The sequence below is a fragment of the Prionailurus viverrinus genome, chromosome X, assembly GCF_022837055.1.
Source record: "Prionailurus viverrinus isolate Anna chromosome X, UM_Priviv_1.0, whole genome shotgun sequence".
In the NCBI taxonomy this organism is placed as follows: domain Eukaryota; kingdom Metazoa; phylum Chordata; class Mammalia; order Carnivora; family Felidae; genus Prionailurus; species Prionailurus viverrinus.
The window spans coordinates 14425198-14449988 of NC_062579.1; the positions used below are offsets into that span (position 1 = coordinate 14425198).

At 34.8% G+C, this 24791-nt stretch overlaps 1 protein-coding gene across 4 annotated transcripts in view; it reads left to right on the top strand.

Annotated features, from left to right (window-relative positions):
* CNKSR2 (connector enhancer of kinase suppressor of Ras 2) overlaps positions 1–24791 on the top strand; it is a 293610-nt gene that overhangs the window by 73586 nt on the left and 195233 nt on the right. For all 4 annotated transcript variants that reach the window (XM_047845020.1, XM_047845018.1, XM_047845021.1 and 1 more), the window contains exon 3: positions 10403–10605. In XM_047845020.1, the coding sequence (XP_047700976.1) occupies positions 10403–10605 (203 nt within the window). The remainder of the gene's footprint in view (positions 1–10402; positions 10606–24791) is intronic.

Here is a 24791-nt window from a genome sequence, read left to right on the forward strand (position 1 = left end):
CTGGACTACATAGACTTAATAGATATATTCAGAGCATTCCATCTTAAACCAGCAGAATATACATTCATCTTAATTGAATAGGGAACATTCTCCAGAATAGATCACATATAAGATCACAAAATGGATCTCAACAAGTACAAAGAGATTGAAATACCATGCACCTGTTCTGACCACAACACTGTAAAACTAAAAGTCAACTAGAAAAAAATTTGAAAAGACCACAAATACATGCAGGTTAAACAACATGCTACCAAACAGCAAATGGGTTAACCAGAAAACCAAAGAAAAAATTTAAAACTACATGGAAACATGAAAATGAAAACAAAGGAGTCCAACAAAGCAGGCCTAAGAGGGAAGTATATAGCAATACAAGCGTAGCTCAAGAGGCATGAAAAATCTCAAAGAAACAGTCTAACCTTGCACCTAAAGGAGCTAGAAAAAGAACAAAAAATGAAGCCTAAAGCCAGAAGAAGGAAGGAAATCATACAGAATAGAGCCAAAATAAATAACACAGAAACTAAAAAAACAACAGATCAATGAAACCAGGAGCTGGTTCTCTGAAAAACATCAATAAAAATGATAAACCTCTATCCAGACGTATCAAAAAGAAAAAAGACACAAATAAAATAAAAAATGAGGCGAGAAATAACAACCAACACCACAGAAATACAATTATAAGAGAATATGATGAGAAACTATATGCCAACAAATTGGACAACTTGGAACAAATGGAAAAATTCCTGGAAACATATAACTACCAAAACTGAAACAGGAAGAAATAGAAAACTTGAACAGACCGATAACCAGCAAGGACACTGTATCAGCAATCAAGAAACTCCTAACAAACAAAAGTCCAGGGCCCGATGCTTTACATGTGAAATCTATCAAACATTAAAAGAATAGCTAATACCTATTCTTCTCAATTATTCCAAAAGCTAGAAAAGAAGGAAAACTTCCAAATTCATTATATGAGGCCAGTGTTACCCTGATACCAAAACCACACAAAGACTCCACTAAAAAAAGAAACCTATAGGCCAATATCTTTCATGAACATAGTTGCCAAAATTCTCAATAAAATGCTAGCAGATAGAATCCAGCAGTACGATTAAAAAAATCATTCACCATGGTCAAGTGGAATTTATTCTTGGGTTTCTAGGGTGCTTTAATATTTGCAAATCAATCAACCTAATACAGGACATTAATAGAAGAAAGGATAAGAACCCTATGATCATTTCAATAGTTGCAGAAAAAGCATCTGATAAAGTACAACACCCATTCAAGATAAAAATTCAACAATTTCCCTTAGGTTTCAGTTAAGGAGTTCTCTCAGGGTATCCTTCCAGGTTTTGTCCAGAAGATTTTTTATTCTCTAATTCTTGAGTTGCATTTAAAAAAGTAATTTGAGTATGATCTTAAATTTTGAAGGCTTCAAAGTATTTTTACTTTGCCTTCATATTTTTATTTATAACAACTGTATTATCCTTTTTAAATTATTCTGACCTTTTCTAAAAAAACTATTTGAAATGTATTATATATAAAGAGACAAATTAATGTTTTATAGGTGCTAATGGCTATAGAGTGAATGTTACATTACAGGTTGATTGATTAGGTTCCTCTCTTTTTTTAAAATGGACTCTAACTTTATTTTTTTTGGTTTTTGGTTTTGTTTTTAATTTTAATTTTAATTTTTTTAATATGAAATTTATTCTCAAATTGGTTTCCATACAACACCCAGTGCTCATCCCAACAGGTGCCCTCCTCCATGCCCATCACCCACTTTCCCCTCCCTCCTACCCCCCTTCAACCCTCAGTTTATTCTCAGTTTTTAAGAGTCTTTTATGCTTTGGCTCCCTCCCTCTCAAACTTTTTTTTTCCTTCCCCTTCCCCATGGTCTTCTGTTCAGTTTCTAGGGTCCACATAAGAGTGAAAACATATAGTCTCTGTCTTTCTCTGTATGACTTATTTCACTTAGCATAACACTCTCCAATTCCATCCACTTTGCTACCGATGGCCAGATTTCATTCTTACTCGTTGCCAAGCACTATTCCATTGTGTATATAAACCACAATTTCTTTATCCATTCATCAGTTGATGGACATTTAGGCTCTTTCCATAATTTGGCTATTGTTGAAAGTGCTGCTATAAACATTGGGGTACAAGTGCCCCTGTGCATCAGCACTCCTGTATCCCTTGGGTAAATTCCTAGCAATGCTATTGCTGGGTCTTAGGGTAGATCTATTTTTAATTTTTTGAGGAACCTCCACACTGTTTTCCAGAGCAGCTGCACCAGTTTGCATTCCCACCAACAGTGCAAGAGGGTTCCCGTTTCTCCACATCCTCTCCAGCATCTATAGTCTCCTGATTTGTTCATTTTGGCCACTCTGACTGGCGTGAGGTGATATCTGAGTGTGGTTTTGATTTGTATTTCCCTGATGAGGAGCGACATTGAGCATCTTTTCATGTGCCTGTTGGCCATCTGGATGTCTTCTTTAGAGAAGTGTCTATTCATGTTTTCTGCCTATTTCTTCACGGGATTATTTGTTTTTTGGGTGTGGAGTTTGGTGAGTTCTTTATAGATTTTGGATACTAGCCCTTTGTCTGATATGTCATTGGCAAATATCTTTTCCCATTCCGTTGGTTGCCTTTTAGTTTTGTTGATTGTTTCCTTTGCAGTGCAGAAGCTTCTTATCTTGATGAGACCCCCATAGTTCATTTTTTCTTTTAATTCCCTTGCCTTTGGGGATGTGTCAAGTAAGAAATTGCTGCGGCTAGGGTCAGAAAGGTTTTTTTCCTGCTTTCCCCTCTAGGGTTTTGGTGGTTTCCTGTCTCACATTCAGATCCTTTATCCATTTTGAGTTTATTTTTGTGAATGGTGTAAGAAAGTGGTCTAGTTTCATTCTTCTGCATGTTGCTGTCCAGTTCTCTCAGCACCATTTGTTAAAGAGACTGTCTTTTTTTTTTCCATTGGATATTCTTTCCTGCTTTGTCAAAGATTAGTTGCCATACTTCTGTGGGTCCAGTTCTCGAGTCTCTATTCTATTCCATTGGTCCATGTGTCTGTTTTTGTGCCAATACCATGCTGTCTTGATGATTACAGCTATGTAGTAGAGGCTAAAGTCTGGGATTGTGATGCCTCCTGCTTTGGTCTTCTTTAATATTACTTTGGCTATTCAGGGTCTTTTGTGGTTCCATACAAATTTTAGGATTGCTTGTTCTAACTTCGAGAAGAATGCTGGTGCAATTTTTATTGGGGTTGCATTGAATGTGCAGATTGCTTTGGGTAGTATTGACATTTTAACAATATTTATTCTTCCAATCCATGAACACGGAATGTTCTTCCATTTCTTTGTATCTTCTTCAATTTCCTTCATAAGCTTTCTATAGTTTTCAGCATACAGATCTTTTACATCTTTGGTTAGATATATTCCTAGGTATTTTGTGCTTCTTGGTGCAATTGTGAATGGGATCAGTTTCTTTATTTGTCTTTCTGTTGCTTCATTATTAGTGTATAAGAATGCAACTGATATCTGTACGTTAATTTTGTATCCTGTGACTTTGCTAAATTGATGTATCAGTTCTAGCAGACTTTTGGTGGAGTCTATCGGGTTTTACATACATAGTATCATCATCTTGAAAAAGTGAAAGCTTGACTTCATCATTGCCAATTTTGATGCCTTTGATTTCCTTTGGTATCTGATTGCTGATACTAGAACTTTCAACACTACATTAAACAACAGCGGTGAGAGTGGACATCCCTGTCGTGTTCCTGATCTCGGGGAAAGCTCTCAGCTTTTCCCCATTGAGGATGATATTTGCTGTGGGCTTTTCATAAATGGCTTTTATGATCTTTAAGTATGTTACTTCTATCCTGACTTTCTTGAGGGTTTTTATTAAGAAAGGATGCTTTTTCAATTTTGTGAAATGCTTTTTCTGCATCGATTGACAGGATCATATGGTTCTTATCTTTTCTTTCACTAATGTGATGTATCACATTGACTGATTTGCGAATGTTGAACCAGCCCTGTAGCCCAGGAATGAATCCCACTTGATCATTGTGAATAATTCTTTATATATGCTGTTGAATTCGATTTGCTATTATGTTATTGAGAATTTTTGCATCCATATTCATCAGGGATATTGGCCTATAGTTCTCTTTTTTCCTGGGTCTCTGTCTGGTTTAGGAATCAAAGTAATGCTGGCTTCATAGAATGAGTCTGGAAGTTTTCCTTCCCTTTCTATTTTTTGGAACAGCTTGAGAAGGATAGGCATTATCTCTGCTTTAAATGTCTGGTAGAATTCCCCTGGGAAACCATCTGGTCCTGGACTCTTATTTGTTGGGAGATTTTTGATAACTGATTCAATTTCTTTGCTGGTTATAGGTCTGTTCAAGTTTTCTATTTCTTCCTGTTTGAGTTTTGGAAGTGTGTGTGTGCTTAGGAATTTGTCCATTTCTTCCAGGTTGTCCAATTTGTTGGCATATAATTTTTCATAGTATTCCCTGATAATTGCCTGTATTTCTGAGGGATTTATTGTAATAATTCCATTTTCATTCATGATTTTATCTATTTGGGTCATCTCCCTTTTCTTTTTGAGAAGCCTGGCTAGAGGTTTATCAATTTTATTTTTTAAATAATCAACTTATTTCATTGATCTGCTCTACAGTTTTTTTAGATTCTATATTGTTTATTTCTGCTCTGAACTTTATTATTTCTCTTCTTCTGCTGGGTTTGGGGTACTTTGCTGTTCTCCTTCTATTTCCTTTAGGTGTGCTGTTAGATTTTGTATTTGGGATTTTTCTTGTTTCTTGAGATAGGCCTGGTTGCAATGTATTTTCCTCTCAGGACTGCCTTCGCTGCCTCCCAAAGCATTTGGATTGTTGTATTTTAATTTTCACTTGTTTCCATATATTTTTTAATTTTTTCTCTAATTACCTGGTTGACCCATTCATTCTTTAGTAGGGTGTTCTTTAACCTCCATGCTTTTGGAGGTTTTCCAGACTTTTTCCTGTGGTTGATTTCAAGTTTCATAGCATTGTGGTCTGAAAGTGTGCATGGTATGATCTCAATTCTTTTATACTTATGAAGGGCTGTTTTGTGACCCAGTATGTGATCTATCTTGGAGAATGTTCCATGTTCACTCGAGAAGAAAGTATATTCTGTTGCTTTGGGATGCAGAGTTCTAAATATATCTGTCAAGTCCATCTGATCCAATGTATCATTCAGGGCCCTTATTTTCTTATTGATCCTGTGTCTAGCTGATTTATCCATTGTTGTAAGTGGGGTATTAAAGTCCCCTGAAATTACCACATTATTATCAATAAAGTTGCTTATGTTTGTGATGAATTGTTTTATATATTTGGGGGCTTGCTCCCATATTCAGTGCATAGACATTTATTATTGTTAGCTCTTCCTGATGGATAGACCCTGTAATTATTATATAATGCCCTTCTTCATCTCTTGTTACAGCCTTTAAAATCTAGTTTGTCTGATATAAGTATGGCTACTCCAGCTTCCTTTTGACTTCCAGTAGCATGATAAATAGTTCTGCATCCCCTCACTTTCAATCTGAAGCTGTCCTCAGGTCTAAAATGAGTCTCTTGTAGACAGCAAATAGATGGGTCTTGTTTTTTTTATCCATTCTGATACCCTATGTCTTTTGGTTGGAGCATTTAGTCCATTTACATTCAGTGTTATTATGGAAAGATTTGGGTTTAGAGTCATTGTGATGTCTGTAGGTTTCATGCTTGTAGTGATGTCTCTGGTACTTTCTGGTCCTTGCAACATTTCACTCACAGTATCCCCCTTAGGATCTTTTGTAGGGATGGTTTAGAGACGATGAATTCCTTCAGTTTTTGTTTGTTTCAGAAAACCTTTATCTCATGTTGTATTCTGAATGACAGACTTGCTGAATAAAGGATTCTCAGCTGCCTTTTTTTTTCTGTTCGTCACATTGAAGATTTCCTGCCATTCCTTTCTGGCCTTCCAAGTTTCAGTAGATGGGTCTGCTACTATTGTTATGTGTCTACCTTTGTAAGTTAGAGCCTGTTTATCCCTAGCTACTTTCAGAATTCTCTCTTTATCCTTGTATTTTGCCAGTTTCACTATGATGTGTCGTGCAGAAGATCGATTCAAGTTATGTCTGAAGGGAGTTCTCTGTGCCTCTTGGATTTCATTGCCTTATTCTTTCCCCAGATCAGGGAAGTTCTCAACTATGATTTGTTCAAGTACACCTTCAGCCCCTTTCTCTCTCTTCTTCTTCTTCTGGAATTCCTATGATACGGATATTGTTCCATTTGATTGCATGACTTAGTTCTCTAATTCTCCCCTCATACTCCTGGATTTTTTATCTCTCTTTTTCTCAGCTTCCTCTTTTTCCATAATTTTATCTTCTAATTCACCTATTCTCTCTTCTGCCTCTTCAATCTGTGCTATGGCCGCCTCCATTTTATTTTGCCTTTCATTTATAGCATTTTTTAGCTCCTCACGAGTATTTCTTAGTCCCTTGATCTCTGTAGCAATAGATTCTCTGCTGTCCTCTATGCTTTTTTCAAGCCCAGTGATTAATTTTATGACTATTATTCTAAATTCTTGTTCCGTTATATTGCTTAAGTCGTTTTTGATCAATTTGTTAGCTGTCGCTATTTCCTGGAGTTTCTTTTGAGGAGAATTCTTCTGTTTAGTCATTTTGGGTAGTCCCTGTGGTGGCTCCAAACTGCAGGGCACTTCTCCTGTGCTGTCGGGAGTAACTTGTGTTGGTGGGCGGGGCTGCAATCAGACCCAATGTCTGCCCCCAGCCCACCGCTGGGGCCACAGTCAGACTGGTGTGTACCTTATATTCCCCTCTCCCAGGGGCAGGACTCACTGTGGAGTGGTGTGGTCCCTTTCTGGGCTGCTTGCTCACTGCCAGGCTTGTGGTGCTGCTTCCATGGGATCTGGCCAATGGCGTATTAGCTGGAGTGGATAGGCAAGGTGCACAGGGGTGGTCGGGGCTGGTTTAGCTTGCTTTGCCATGGGTGGTCCCCTGTGGGAGGGGCCCTGCAGCACTGAGAGGGAGGCAGGCCCATCGGAGGGATGGCTCCACAGAAGCACAGCATTGGGCATTTGCACAGTGCAAGCAAGTTCAGTGAAGGGAACTGGTTGCCTTTGGAATTTTGGCTGGGTAATGGGAGGGGGACATGGTGCTTGCCAGCTCCTTTGTTCCCCCGCTGAGCTGAGTTCTGTCTTCTGGGGCTCAACACTCTCCCTCCTGGCATCCTCTCACCTTTCCCACTTTCTGAGAGCAGAGCTATTGACTTTTAACTTTCCAGACGTTAAGCCCTGCTGGCTGTCGGAACTCATGGAGTCCAGCCCCTCTGCTTTTGCAAGCCAGACTTCAGGGTCTCTGCCCTGCCGGGCGGGCTGCCCCTCCACCGCCCCGGCTGGCTCCTGCCAGTCTGTGTAGCACACACCACCGCCTCTCTGCCCTTCCTACCCTCTTCCGTGGGCCTCTTGTCTACGCTTGGCTCCCGAGGGTGCATTTTGCTAGTCTTCTGGCATTTTTCTGGGTTATTTAGGCAGATGTGGGTGGAATCTAAGCGATCAGCAGGACGCGGTGAGCCCAGCGTCTTCCTACACCACCATCTTCCCAGGTCTGGACTCTGTTGACCATTGGGAGGTGAACTGAGAGCTTGGAAGACCTCCTACCACAGTCCCTGGAGCACAGGCAGGGCCTGATTAGGTTCCTCTCTAATGAACTATTACTGTCATTGAGCTTCTCTAAAAAATTATTATAATGTGTTTGTAAACAAATATTTCTTCATGAAAATCATTAATACACAAAAATTAAAAATGAAAATACTTTTCTACTTCAAGAAAAATGCTTTGATACAGGGGAAAACTTCCAAAAATATGTCAGGAAAGCATTTCAGATATATCATTTAAGTTTAGTTCATATAGTCTCCAAAGGGCAGCTGGGAATGAGCTTTGGAGGGGACCGGCACATGTCCTTCAACTTGCAGAAGGCCTTATCCTTCCTCCAAAGAGTGAGCAATGTGCATATTCAGATGTGATTAAAGATCTTTACAAGGGGAGATTATTTGCGATTATCCCTGTGGGCTCTAAATCCAATCACAAGTGTCCTAATGAGGGAGAGGCAGGGGGATTTGGCCCACACAGAAGAGGTGGCCATGTGATCTCAGGAGCAGAGACAGGAGTTATAATGGCCACAAATCAAGGAATGACAACAACTACCAGATGCTGTCAGAGGCAAGATTAGAGCCTCCGGAAGAAGAATGGACCTGCCAACACTGTGACTTCAGCCCAGTGATAGTGATTTTGGATTTCTGATCTCCAAAGTTCAAGAAAATAAATTTCTGTTGTTTTAAGCCAAATAAGTGAATAAATAATTTGATATAATTATAAGTTGTTGTTATCTAGCCACTAGAGAGTATCCTTAATAACCTTATAAAAAGATTTCCTACTTAATATACTGCCACACTGGACAAAATCTCCCAAATGCTTCACAGATAATCCATACTCAGATGCAAGAGAATCTGAAGAGAATGTTGTTTTATTTGTGCAAACAAAACCTTTTTACTTGAGAGAATGTTGCAATTCATATTTAGTAGTGAATGTTGAATAGACTATTTTTTTTAAAAAACAAGCCCATGACTCCAAAAGGAATGTTCTTAAATTCTTAGCAAAGAACATTCAGACTTGTATCACTATTAAATCTTCACTGGTAACATACATAACTTGGCATTTAATGTTTAAGTGTGCAAACTCCTCTGATCCCTCCTTTTTCTCCTCTGAGTTACTTTTCTTAAATTACTATAGAAGAAATAAATCAAAATTTCATATCAAGTAGGTACCCAGTGCTTGTTGACTTAATAATACAGCTAAATTTATTCTGCCATTTGCTTCCTTTTTTCATACCCCTAGTATTTTATCTCCCATTTTGCTTATGCATCCCCTCACATATAGCCTGGTGACTTGTAGTTCCATTCTGAACTCTGTCTACTCTAAGCTCTCTAAACACAGGGGAGAATCTCTTTGTGCCACATTGTTCTCAACTGTAAAAGGAGTGTAAGTCAAAATTAGAGTTTATTTGGGCCTCAGAGGCTATCTAAAATTCTTTGGGTCTTATGATTTTCTATAAGGTAATAAATAACATTTTTTATTTATATGTGACAATAATGTACATGCTGCTGAATAGTTTGATCAAGGTCATCCTTTGGGCAGGTTAACAAGCTTTTTTTGGAGATGTTTTACAAGTCACAATTAGCTGTTTTAAAATTTAATTGTAACTGGGGCACCTGGGTGGCTCAGTCGGTTGAGCATCCAACTTTGGCTCAGGTCATGATCTCGCAGTTTGTGGGTTCAAGCCCTGTGTCAGGCTCTGTGCTGACAGCTCGGAGCCTGGAGCCTGCTTTGGATTCTGTGTCTCTGTCTCTCTCTGCCCCTCGCCCACTTGTGCTCTGTCTCTATCAAAAATAAATAAAATGTCAAAAAAAAATTTAATTGTAACTTATGAAATCTTTCCCTAAAGTTTATTTGTGGAGGTCTTATAGTATTTCCTATTGAATGCAGTAAAAAGAAAAAAGCTTATTTATAAATATTTATTCATATAACTTCTTTCCACATTAATATATAGGCAGTATTTATGGTGAAATAATAAATATTACTAGAAATTCAAAGTGAGACCGAGGAAAGTAAGAAAACATACTTAGCAAAAAATCAGTATAATTGCTTTAGATATGCTTCGTATTTGTGAGCTAATGTAACCATGACAAAAATAAAAATAAGTTTAGTTTCATAATTTCTGTGATAAAAAGGAGAAATTTTATTGGTTTCACTAAGGAATCATTTTTTTCTTGTACCATATTATAGAAGAAATTTTTTATGTGAGTCATGGAGAGGACACAGAATAAAGCTATATTGGATATGATTTATTTCTTGCTTTTTCATTTTATAGTTGAGTTGTGCTTTCTTTACTCACTTTGAGACTACAGAATTTTTAATAGCATCTACATTCATGACTATGCATGTGCTAATAGAATAGATACTAAAGATAATTATTGATAAAAATGAATTTCACAACTAAATGGACTTGGTTTAAAAGAAAAACATTTATGTGTCTTAGTGATCTTTCTTTCTTGCATGGCAGAATTCCAAGATATAATGCCCTCATCTTTGCTTGTTCTTATTAGCACCTAACACATTTTATTGTGATTTGTTTATCTGACATTTCCCCAGATCCTCACTTAACTGTGGGTTCTGCTAGGCCAGGAATACTATCTTAGTCATTTGTAATTCTAAATACTAATTTTGTTACCTGTACATAGTAACATACTCAGTAAATATTTTAGTGAATGAATATAATACTGAATTTAAGTTTATTTGTTTTCTCTCTTTTTATAATTCAGAATTATGGCTTGGAAACAGAGAATCTAAAAACCCTTTCTCACAAGTTGAATGCATCTGCCAAAAATCTACAGAATTTTATAACAGGGAGGAGAAGGAGTGGCCATTATGATGGGAGAACCAGCCGAAAATTGCCAAATGACTTTTTGACTTCAGTTGTGGACCTGATAGGAGCAGCCAAGAGTCTGCTTGCCTGGTTGGACAGGTAAAATCTTCCACATGTTTCATAAGTAATCCTCCTCAGGTACTAGCTTGAATATAACATTATTTCATGTATTCTTGTGAAAGGATTGGACAGGTAGAGGAATATCAAGTGACAAGTGTCTAATTATGATTCACCACAATATAAGGGTATCATCAAATAGATATTAATTGTTTGTAAACTTTTATATCTACGTAGCCAATTAATAATTAGTCCCTGACACTTTCAGAATATCTTAACTGCTTTATAAGCAAAGTCATTTTCGCCTGTCATAACAAGATTTATAGAACTGTTTTGTCTCCTAATTTTCTTTATTCTTTGAATTAATTGGTCATATTTAAGGAAGTGACCATTAGGATTCTATTTGCTGTTTTAAGTAAGGTAATTAGACACTGACATTTTCATAGATTGCATTGCATGTTTTCTTACCCTTGCTTTATTCATCCTTTGTTATTACCCACGTTGCACAATCTTAGATACCATAAACATAGTTTTAGGTTTTTTTTCTAGTTTAGTTTTTATTTGTCTTGGAACACATAAAATAACAAAAGTTTTCATGATATAAAATGAAAAAGATTAAAATTGAATATGTGATTAAACATTGTAATGGTAAAACAAATTACGATTTAAAAAATTAAGCTCTTTATTTTCATTTTGAGTATTTTGTTGTAAGAGATATGTACTATGTTATAATGGTTACATAACCAAATTTTAAAAAACATTTTATCTCTCATAAGAAACTCCAGCAATATAAAATTTTACCAGAATTCTTTCTTGAGTAAATGTCAGTAGGATATATATTATATATAACATTTTGGCTTTTTAAAAATATGAGGCCTTATATTATAAATAAAGTATTTGTATTTTTAAAGTAAAAGTTAAGATAATTTAACTTTATTCTATATTATCTAAATTTATATATATTAATGATAACATACAGCATGATGATAATAAATCCAGATCTTAATACTAAGCTCTGTGTTATTAGCTTTTTGACAATTAACTGGTGGACAGCGTGTTTCTTTTCCATTATGACATGATTAAAATTTAATTCTCATCATTGTCTAAACTACATTTATCAACTGATTAAATTGTTTACATTTTAAATATATAAATTCTACAAGTTTCATAATGATCTTTAGGTAAAATATATTTAACATATGGCTTAGTCCCTAAGCAGTGTAATATATTTGTTTCAGAAAGCTTCTCACTAATTAGAAAGTGTAAAGAACACATACTCAATTTTTGTTACATCCTCTTAAACTATCATCTGCTCTATAATTGTGAATTTGCTCAGTCTCAATATTTGTATTTAGTAAATTTCATTATATATATTTTTTACACTGGTACTTGTGAAATATATTAATAAAAAGAATAATTAGAGAATGTTGTTACTTTTTTGTGGCAGATATGGCTGTTTATAAAAACATACAAAAAGCTTCTAGAACACTACGATAGTTTCTCACATTTTATTGTATTACATAATTTTTTATGGTAACGTTATTTTTATCATGTAAGAAGATGCTTTTAGTAAATGCCAGTTAACCTACAAACACATATGAGTGCATACACACATACAAAAAACACATACAAACACATGCATAAAAATCCATCAATGGTGTTTTGAGTTTGTTTCATAGAAAGAGAAAACATGATAAAAAGCCTGAAGGAAATAATTTAAATCATCTGCTTGGCTTTCATTGCTGCAAAGGTTTTCACAATGCTTGTTTTGTATTCCATCATACCACGATGATTGATTAAATCAAAGACCATTTAACATTTTGACCGTAAAAATGAAATATGTACTTGGAAGAAAAAAAAGACAATATTATGATAACTTTAAAATCATCTGCTGAGACTGTAAATTGAAAAAAGAAACTGAAGTTTATATTTTGAAGATCTTTCACAGAAAAGTTCAGGTCCAGGCTGGCTTGACTATAATGATGATCCTTTAACAAGCTTAAGTTTTAAAGAGGAAAGAAGGAGAAAAAAATTTTTTTGCCATGCTAAGGCACTTGGACTTATGCTGAAGGCCTTGGGAACCTGTTTAGGGTCATTGTGTTTAGACCTGTGGATTTTGATAATTACTAGAGCTGTAGTTTTAGGAAAAATTAAAGAAGAGTAAGGGTGAAAGAAGGAAAACTAACTTAAGAGTCTATTTTAGGAATTAATCATGCTGCTGCTACATCAGTTAATCATGCTGATGATTCTGATGCTAATACCTCCAGCCACACTCATTTAATCAAAGCAATCTTAGGAGGGTTGTCTTCATTTCATAGATAGGACAACTAGCACTTATAGAGGTTAAATTCAAAACCAAATGGCAAGTAAGTGGTGGAGCCATGATTCAGTCCAGGCATCTGACTACAGAGTTGATCCTGCTCTTTACTGAAGTTTTTAATTAGAGAAACAACAGTGAAGATGGAATAATGTCAGAGATATTTATGCAGACAAATAAGAATCCAGGACAGGTAAGATCTAGAGACTATGGGAGGCATCTAGGTATCTGACTTGGCTGGCCCAGTTGATGTTGATGCCATTATCAATATAGGAGGAACAGGTTATGGTGGAAGATGAATGTTGAATTGAGTGTCAGGCATGATAAATTGTGCAAAGGTCTTTAGAGTATTGCTGCTCAGAAAAGATGTATGATCAATAGAGATTTGGGAATAGTTAAAATAGAGATGATAAAGTCATGGATATATTAATATGGTGGTTTAAGGAGCTTTTTAGAATGGATTCCTTTTATCCTGCTCCATTTGTGTTCCATAACACTTATACCCTTCTAAGACTATATAATTTACTTATATATTATTGTTTCTGTCTGATTATATGATGTATGCTTCAATAGAGCAGGGATATTCATCTGATTTGTTCACTGCTGTCAGAATTATCTAGAAGAGTTCCTGGCCTGTAGTGGGTGCTCAATAAATATTTTGAGTAAAAGAAGAGAACTGGGACAGGGAGTGAGCTTTGTGAACCACCAACAACTGAAGGTTGAGTAGAAATGCTGCTTGTGGAAAAAAATGAGAAGGCATAACCGAAAAGGTAGGAGAGAATTAAATGAGACTGGGGTCATGGAAGCCAAGGGAACAAAGAGGTTTTCTTAAATTTTTGTGGGTTTTTTTTTTTTGAGAATTCAGTATTGGTTTTTTTTTCCAACTTTATTGAGCTGTAATTGACATATAACTGTGTAAGTTTAAGGTGTACAACATGGTGATTTGATACACATATATATTGTGAAATGATTAGTGCAGTAGGATTAGTTAATACATCCATCACCTTTTTTTGTGCGAATAGTGAGAACATTTAAGATGGAAGTAAAGAGTTTTATGGGGAAAAGGAAGAGGTCTGTAAGATCAAATGCTGCTAAGTGATTAGGTAGGGTAAGGACTGAAAGTGTGTGGTGCATGAGGGAATCAGGATATATGTGTTGTCCAGTTTAGTGGTTTTATTTAGAAGTCATGAAAACTGGATGCGTGAGTTGGTTATGAGTTAAAAGTGAGAACTCCTCTATGGGGCGCCTGGGTGGGTCAGTTGTTTAAGCTTCAGACTTCAGCTCAAGTCATGATCTCAAGGTTCCTGAGTTTGAGCCCCTCATCAGGCTTTGTGCTGACAGCTCAGAGCCTGCAGCCTGCTTCCGATTCTGTGTCTCCCTGTCTCTGCCCCTTGCTCACTCACATTCTATCTCTCTCTCTTTCCAAAATAAATAAACATTAATTTTGTTTTTAAAAAAAGTAAGTGAGATCTCCTCTTTGAAGAAATTTTTCTTTGAAGTGGTGTGTAGTTTGGAATAGTTTTGTGTAATATTAACTTCCCCTTTTCATAAATTCTTAATCCCATAGTGGTGCTAGGAAAGAGGAAAGGTAAATGATGAATGGTTACTTCTTTATTTGGGAGCTTAACTTTGCTTCCTCCTCTGCCATGGATTGTATGAATATCTTAACTGTTCCTTGGCTAAATTTCAGAAGGTCCTGAAATCAATTTAAATGTAATAGAACTTTATCTGTAACCATGCCAGGTGAAATGTTTAGGCTGTTTGTTTTCCTGACAAGTAACCCAGACTTTTGTCAGAGATTATTAGTGGGTTTGTATTTAAGTTATATTTTTATTCCTTTCAAAGAAAAAAAATATTTTCTAGGTAGCAACAAGAACACAAGACAACACTTCACATGTCCTCTTGTTTCATTATGTCCTGCAAGCTACACAGGAAACAAAACACATAATCATTGCTAGAATAGCCACAAGAGCAGTGTTCTAAATTACCATTATTTTGAGTCCCAGCCAAAATGCATCATGAAATAGTGCAGAGGAGTAGAAGGCTGAGAAAGAGTTGAATTTCAGCTCTCCCTCTAGTCCTGGGTAATCTTGAACATTAACTTCTGTTTTTATTTTCTTTTTAGAAAAGGATGTAAAACCTGCAGAATTTGAAGTTCTCTTCTAAGCACTAATATTCTATAATTCATTGACCTTGTTCACCAAAGCTATATGAGCAATATATCCAACTTATTTCCTTCTAAATAATATCAAAGAATGAACACTAACAACATTTGTTAATTACTTATAGAATCATGATTTAACTCCCTGCCTCTTCTCTAAATAAATTTAGTTAATATTTTTAAGTTCTAGAACAAAACTAATCTCTTTATGCTTTCTTTATAAAATGTAAGACTGTGCCTTGTTTATTTTTGTTTGCTTTTGAAGAACATAAAACTTAGGTATTTAATTATAAAATTCCATAGAAATGATGTTGACCAAAAATTCTTAATATTTTGATCTGTTGATGTAGATTTATTTTAATTTAAAGAAACAGTGATATATATTTTTTCATCAAAAATTTTTTTGCATTTGGGGAGAACTTGCATGCACAGCAATATGATATGGGTTTATTACAATTTCCTTTGTATCACTTTAAGGGGGAAAAAGAAAAAGAAACAATAGGTGAAAATCTTTAATATATTTGTAGATACTGAACTAGATGCTTTCTATATATCAACTCATTGAATTCTCTTAAGGCAGGTATCATTATCTCCATTTTACATATGAAACAGTAAGTAATTTGCCTAAAGTCATTCATCCAGCATGAAAATTAAAATTTGAATCTATTTTTGTCTGATACCAAAGTGCTTCTTGTTTCTCATTTGTGATTTTCCTTTGTCATGCTACATCTCCTTTCGAATGTTGACTAATTCTCAGAAACTTTGAGGAAGTTATTCTTAGAAATGCTGCATAAATAAACATTTATTTTCATTTTGGTATTGCTCTTCAAGTGCTGAACAAGAGTGCAACTTTTCTCTTTTTTTTTGCCTGGATACTTAAAAATCACTATATAGAATTTTTATTTGTATAAAGTGTAGTTCACATTCTACTTTGAAGTCCTCAGTGAGATATCTTTTAAATCGTTGAAAACCTTTTGAATGTTTAAGAATTAAAAGTTACAGAAAAAATGTTTGCAATTCACAAAAACCTCAATTTCAGTGGAGCTTTCATTCAAATAAAATTCATTTTTAAATACCAGCTCCTTACATTTCTTCTTAAAAATTTTTTCTTTAATGTTTATTTATTTTTGAGAGAGAGAGAGAGAGAGAGAGAGAGAGAGAGAGAGAGAGCACAAGTATGAGAGGGGCAGAGAGAGACACACACACACACACAGAATCCCAAGCAGGCTCCGGGCTCTGAGCTGTCAGCACAGAGCCCAAAGCGGGACTCGAGCTCAGAACCATGAGATCATGACCTGGGCTGAAGTCTGACACTTAACCTACTGAGCCACCCACGCACCCCTACATTTGTTAAATCATATAAAATCAAATGGTGACAAAATTGCTTTTTTTCTCCCATTTTAAATATTAACTTGAATGAAGCAGCAGCCTTTTCCAGAGGAAAAGCTTCAGACATGAATCACATTTGGTAGCTTTACTGTTTATTTTCAATGCATGGTTTACTTGTCTATTTTTAACCTGAATCCCGCTGTTCTTCACACCTCATCTTTCCTACAGTTTTATATGGCTTTGCCAAGTCAATCTATACTTGGGGGTTTATGGATTACTGTATTTATCACGATGTACAGTAACATCATTAACAGTATTCTAAGTATTATTTATAGAAAAAGTTTATTTTGCTATTTATACTGAAAGTTTATTATTTTCTCTCATTTTTAGTATTAATATATAATTCTAATGTTTCTAAAATACCTTTCAAGACCATTCTGTTTTGAAGTGATCAATGAGATATCTTTTTGTGTCATTGAAAACCTTTTAAATGTTTAAAGCATAAGAGTAGGGTGATAAGAAAAAAATATTTTCTTTGAAATCTTTAGCCTTGTCTAAAAAAATGGTTGAACTGATTTCTTTCATGATGGGAAACTATAGGACAAAAATGAATTCTATACCAGGAAAAAAATTATAAAAACCAAACTACCACAAACAGTACCACATACTGTGGCCTATTCTTTGGTCTTCTTTCCTCTCCTGTGCTCACTGCTCTCACTTGGTACTTGTTCCAGAGAGAAGCACTAATGTTAGCACTGCTGCTGTTCATGGACTGCCCCTCAGGCTCAGCAGTGCCAGCCTGAGAAATAGTAAGGCATTCCAGATGTCCTTTTTAACTTCTTAGCTTTTTAACTTTCCTTATTGGCTTCTAATTTGCTTAGCATTTCTGAACCATTAATAACTTTTCCATAAATGTAATACTTTTGTTTGAAAAGAACATATAAAGAATACTGTCTTAGAGGGTCATCAACATTTGCATTTGCAAGAGGTATAAGCATTGTATTATCTATATGATGATTTAAGAGGAACAGTTGCTTAACTTTTAAGTTCTAAATAGGATAGTTCCTGTAGTGGCCATTTATTAATGAGCCAAGAATTTCTTTTTAACTTTCTGGCCTCAAGAAGCTTTCCTGCCATGAATTTAATTTCCTTTACTTGGAGTCACTATGTTCTTTTTTTAAGTAGGCTGAGCTCTAGCTTGGTTTTTTTTTTCCAGACTGAAGAATAAATTCCTGTCTTTTTTTTTATGTTTTGTTTATGAACTCATCATGCTCATTTACTCTACAAAGATCTGTTTCTGTATCTCAGATGATCTTTAAGTCATGATGGAGTAATCATCTTTGGTAACTCACAAAGATTGGAACTCTGTCATTCTTCATTTATTTATGTATGTGTATAGCCAAAAATCATCATACCAAACATTAATATCTTCACAATAAGAATAGTTCTTTAGTATGGTTGTACATGATTTGCCTTTGAAATAAAAACTTTAGGGGAATTCACTAAAATAGGAAATCAGTGTTTTCTTTGGTTTATGTCTAGTTTTCCCCCAGATTTTTTGACATTTAATTTTGAGCAAGAAGCTTGTGTTACATGAAATGTGAGTGGTCAAGAAAGTGGAAAATGCCTTAGAATTCAGTTTGCTACAGGCATTCTGTCATCAAATAGATTCTTCGTTTTATATATTTTGAAGATCAAATTTATGGGAAAAACCATGCTGTATTTCATCTTATCACTTTTGAATGAAGTTTTGAAATTTTATTAACAGACTTTGACCTTTTCGAACCTAGGAACCCAAACTCTTTGTACTCATGCCAGAGCATTTTGAATTCTTAATTAAAATGCCAATTTGTATGCTTCAGTGCAGTAAAAATGGCCTTTAGTTATTTTTTAATGATTTTGTCTTAGAAGTGTTATATTTTACATATATTTTTTAAAATGGTTTTAATGAGGCCTAATTTACATTCTGTAAAATTCACCTGTTTTAGGTGTACAATTTAATGAGTTGTAGTAAATTTAGATACACCTATGCAGTAAATATCTCTACAATCCATTTTATAAAACTATCATGAGAATAGATTTTTTAAAGTTGTTTCCTCACAAAGAGGTTAATTTTTTTTAACTGAGAACATAGATTAATCAATTACATACATTTTTTTCCAATTGAATTCTTAATGTCTCTTTCTGTTTTAGTAAATTATGATGAAAAATATACTGAGTTTTGGAATATAGATTAGTGGACGACAGTCCATAATAGGCTGTGCTATATAGAATCATTTAGAAAACAATATGTTAAAACCACTGACAAAAGAAAGACTCATTTAACAAATAGTATTGGGACACTAGGTAAAGTCTTTGGAAAATAATAATAAAACACTACCTTTTGTTTACTAAATCATTTTAAGTATATAATTTATTTAAGTGGAAAACAAATCCATAAGAAAATTATAGAAAATATAGACAAAAAATAATTGCTAGATGTACAAAGACTTAAGTGTTTTAAATATGGAATAAAATACAAATGAACATACTAATTAACTTCTACATAAAACTGAAAAATGTGTCAAAGTATAAGACAGATGACAAACTGGAAAAAATAAATACTTGCAACAAACATATGAAAGAAGCAGAGTATTGATGTGTACTATGTGAATATTACATGCATATTTTTAATATCAAAATGTAAGAGATAACATATAGACATTTGAAAAAAGAGGAAACAAATTGCTAAGATGTATGTACCAAACAATAGAGTTTCAGAGTACATGAAGTAAAAATTGATAGAACAAGAAGAAAAAGGCAAATCCACAGGTATAATCGGATACTTCCTATCCACTCTCTCAAAATTAATAATACTACCAGACATAAAGTCAGTAAGAATTAAAAGAACTGAATATCACCACCAAACAACATTATATAATTGACATCTTTAGAGTATTTAATCCAACAAGAGCAGAATACAAATTATTTTTACGTGCTCGTTGGCGTATTCTCCAAGATAGACAATATCTGCCTCATAAAGCATACTTCAACACAATGCAAGAGAATTAAAATCCAGTTAGAGTGTATTCTATAACTATAATGGAATCAAACTAGAAATCAAACTACACACTTCTAAGTAATCCATGGATAAAAGAGGAAGTCTCAAGGGAAGTAAAAAATATGTTAAACAATGAGAAGAGAACAAATCATAATTTTTGTGGCACACAGATAAAGCAGTGATGAAAGATGTGCATAGGACTGAATGCTTATATCAGAAAAGAGATCTCATCAATCAGCTAAGTTTCCATCTTAAGAAAATAGGAAAGTAATTGCTAATCATTGTGTGTAAATTTTCAGTTAAGCAAGATGAAAAACTCCTAGAGGTCTTCTATAAAATATTACACCTGTAGTTAACCCGTAGTTTTTATTGTACTTGTAGTTAACAATATTTTCTTGTACATTTAAGGTTTTGTAAAGAGGGTAATCTTGTGTTAAGTATTCTTACAATAAAATAAAAGAAAATGGAAAAATAAGAAAAAAAATAAGCCTAAAGCAAGCAGAAGAGGGTAATAATGACAAAAGACCAAAAATCATTGAAACTGAAAACAGAAACACAATGGAGAAGTCAGTCAAAATAAAAGGATCATAAAGGAATACTACAAATAATTCTTTATACATAAATTTGACAGCTTAGATTAAATCGACCAATTACAATTCCTTGAAAAACACCAACTGTCAAAACTTACCTAAGATCAGATAGATACTCTGAATAATCCTGTAAGTATTAAAGACATTGAATTAGACTTAGAAACCTTGTGTAATGGGGTATAAAAGGTCCAGGCCCAGATGATTTCCATGGTGAACTCTATATATTTAAAGAGGAAATAACACCAATTCTACACAGTCTGTTCCAGAAAAAGGATAAGTAGGTAATCTTCCATCTCAGTTTATGAGATGATTATGATCCTGATCTCAATACTCGATGAAGACCATAAAAAAAAGAAAACTACAGACCAACATTTCTCATGAATTTACATGTCAACTTGTTAACCTACAAGTTAAAATCCTCCACAAAATATTGGTAAACCAAATCTAACCATATATAAATAAAATTATATATACTGTGACAAAGTGGAATTTATTCCAGGTATACAAGGCTCCTTTAACACTTAAAAATAAATCACTATGGGGATGCTTGGTTGGCTCAGGTAAGCATCTGACTCTTGATTTTGGCTCAGGTCATGATCCAAGGGTCGTGGGGTAGAGTCCTGAATTAGAGCCTGCTTAAGATTCTCTCTCTTCTACCTCCCTCGCTCTTTCTCTCTCTAAAAATAAATAAGTACATAAGTGGATTTAAAATTAAATCAGTGTAGTCCATCTCATAAGTGAGTTAAAAAATGAAAATCATATGATCGTAATTGTTAATGTATAAAGAGCATTTGGTAATGGTAATTGGTAATTTGGTAATTGGTAATGAATGCGTATCCTGTACCCATTCTTTACAAAACTACTCAGAAGTGTAGCAACAGATTGGTAATACCTGAACGTGATATAAAGCATATATAAAAAGGAACAGCTAAACTTCTACTTCCCTTAAGAAAATGAATGGTTTTCTCCTAAGACTGGGAATACAGTAATGCTATGTGCTCTCACCTCTCCTATTTAATAATCTGTTGGAAGTCACATTCAGTGCAGTAGGCAAGAAAAGAAATAGAAGGACTAGAGATTGGAATGAAAAAACAAAACTTCCCCTATTTGCAGATCATATATATCCCTGTGTAGAAAATTCCAAGCTACCTACAAAACATGTTAGAACTAGTAAGTAAATAGCAAGGTTGTAGGATACAAAGTCCGCACACAAAAGTTAATTGTATTCCTACATACTAACAATGAATAACTGGAAACCAAAATTAAAAATGTACAATTTACAGTTGCTCCAAAAGTAGTGAGTTGCCTACATATAAATTTAGCAAAATATCTATGGGATCAGTATGTGAAAACTATAAAACACTGATGTGGAAAATCAAATGACATAAATGAGACACATACTGTATACTGTATTCATAGGTTGGAAGTCTCAGTAAAAATGTCAATTCTCAAGTCTCCCTACATATATAAGGAAATTCATATAGAAATTCCCACAGGGGTTTTTAAAATTTTTTTTTCAACTTTTTTTTTTTTTATTTATTTTTGGGACAGAGAGAGACAGAGCATGAACGGGGGAGGGGCAGAGAGAGAGGGAGACACAGAATCGGAAACAGGCTCCAGGCTCCGAGCCATCAGCCCAGAGCCTGATGCGGGGCTCGAACTCACGGTCTGCGAGATCGTGACCTGGCTGAAGTCAGACGCTTAACCGACTGCGCCACCCAGGCGCCCCCCACAGGGGTTTTTTAATAGCCACAGGCTATATGATTCTAAATTTATATTAAAGAGCAAAGAAACAAGAATAGATCATCAATTTTGAAAAATAAATTATTCAATTTTAAGTATTATATAACCATTGTAATCAAAATTGGTATTGGTGACAGGATCAACACCTAGATTTTTGATTGTGGAGAATGGATAGCCTTTCAGCAAATGGTTTTGGAACACTTGGATAGGCATCAGGGCAAAAAGTGAAACTCGAGCCAGACCTCACACATCATATAAAAGTTGACACTAAAATGAATTACAGAGCTAAAGGTGAAACATATAACTATACAAATTTCGTTACAAAATATGACTTTGGGTCACGTGAAGATTTTCTCAGATACAGCCCTAAAGGTCTAATCCAGAAAAATTATCAAGTTTGACCTCAAATTAAAAACCTGGTATGCTAAAGTTCCTGTTAAGGGGTTGGAAAGATAAGCTATGGCTCATTCTAGGGACTGAGAAGAAATATTACAGGTCGCCTATTCAACAAAGAATTTGTATACAAAATGTGTTAGGAACTCTAAATTCCATAGTAAGAATACCAAAAATCCAAATAGAAAATTGGCAAAGGGCTTAAGGAGACATTTCACTAAAGAGTGACATATATATGCACATGAAGATGTTCAGCATCACCGATTAGGAAACCATTCAGGAAATACAGATAACTCTTAGATATAAATATATATAAATATAAATTAGATATAAATATAATATAAATAGATTTCTAAGTAAATATAGAAAAAAACACCTTGGGGGATTAAAGACCTGAATGTAAGACCTGAAACCATAAAAATCCTAGAAAAGAGCACAGGCAGTAATTTCTGTGACATTGGCCATAGCAAGTTCTTTCTAGCTATGCCCCCTGAGGTAAGGGGAAAAAAAGCAAAAATGAACTATTGGGACTACATCAAAATAAAAAGCTTCTACACAGTGAAGGAAACAACAAAACTAAAAGGCAACCTACTGAATGGGAGAAGATATTTGCCAATGACATATCCAACAAAAGGTTAGTATCCAAAATATATAAAGAACTTATAAAACTCAACACCAAAAAAACAACCAATTAAAAAAAATGAGAAGACATGAACAGACATTTTTCCAAAGATGTCCAGATGGCCAATGATCACATGAAAAGTTGATCATCATCACTTACCATCAAGGAAATGCAAATCAAAATTACAATGAGATATCACCTTACATCTGTCAGAATGGCTAAGATCAACAACAGAAGAAACAAAAGGTGTTGGTGAGGATGTGGGGAAAAAAGGAACACTCCCACACCCTTGGTGGGAATGCAAACTGGTGCAGCCACAGTGGAAAACAGTCTAGAGGTTTCTCAAAAAATTAAAAATACTATTACCATAGGATCCAGTAATTCCACTACTGAGTATTTACACAAAGAATATGAAAACACTAATTCAGAAAGATAAAGGCACCCCTATGTTTATTGCAGCATTATTTACAATAGCTAAAACATGGAAGCAACCCAAGTGTTCATGGATTTATCCATTCATGGATAAATTTATCCATTTATCTAATGGATAAAGAAGTGGTATATATACACAATGGGATATTATTCAGCCATAAAAAAGAATGAAATTTTGTCATTTGCAACAACATGAATAAACCTGGAGGATATAATGCTAAGTGAAATAAGTCAATCAGAGAAAGACAAATACCATATGATTTCACTTGTATGAAATTTAAGAGTCAAAAAGAAATGAGCAAAGGGGGAAAAAAGACAAAGCAAGAAACGGACTCTTTTTTAATATTTTTTAATGTTTATTTTTGAGAGAGAGAGAAGGAGAGAGAAAGAGAGGGAGAGACAGAGGATGAGCGGGGGACGGGGAGGGGCAGAGAGGGAGACACACACACACACACAGAATCTGAAGCGGGCTCCAGGCTCTGAGCTGTCAGCACAAAGCCTGATGCAGGGCTCGAATTTACTGCAAGATCATCACCTGAGCCAAAGTCGGTCGCTTAACTGACTGAGCCACCCAGGTACCCCCAGCAGACTCTTAACTATAGAGAACAAACTGATGGTTACCAAAGGGGAGGTGGGTGGGAGGATTAAGGAGTGCACTTGTCATGATGAGTGGGTGATTAAAATACAACCAGAAAAAAATGTCTTGGGAAAATAATTACATAGCTAATAGAATGGCCGATATGAAAAATACATGAGTGAAATATAAGCTTAAAAATAGCAAATAAAGGACTTCTCTCTTATATGAACCCATGTGAGAGTGGGAGGTGCTTGAGTTGTAGTTTCCTAGAAGAAACAAATTGTTTGTAACCAGGAAGTGGTTCCATATAAGCCTTCCCAGTAAATTGCCTGAAGAGATATCAAAGAGTAGGCCTAAAGCACTAAGGATTCAATAATTTTACTAAATTTTCACCTCCATACCTTCTTTTATATTACTGACTTATTTTCTTTTCATTAAACTGGGCCTCCTAAATCCTGTAAGCTTTGGCCTTACAAAACCTCATTGTCATTCACAGATGAGAGAGGTTAAGAAGTAATGGAAAGTCATTGTGAATTCATTTGGTGACAAAACGCTTGCTTGCTTGCTGCTATTTGTTCATAACAGCCTTGTAAATATAAACCTTATATCAGAATATATTTATTATATATGTACCAAGTTGTTTTAAAAAGGCTATGAAGTGACATAAATGATTGGTTTAGTACAAGATAAAACCTAGGTAAGTCGATAGAGGCAGTATATTAGTGTTTAACTCTGTTGACTTGTGGGCTCAGACTTCCTTGGTTTGAATAGCAGTTCTACAACTTACTAGTTGTTACCCTTTTTGTCAGCGTTCTCATCTGTAAAATGGGAATAATAATAGTGCCTATTGACATAAGAGTTTTTGTGAAAATAACTTAGTACATGTAAAGCATTCAGAACAGTAACTGGCACATAGGTCTTCAGTGTTGGCTGTCAGTGTTAGCCCTGAATTGTGAGTATTTCAAGAAGGTAATGTATTGAAAATCTTCATTTGAAAATAAACTAAAATGTTGTCTTTGCCTAA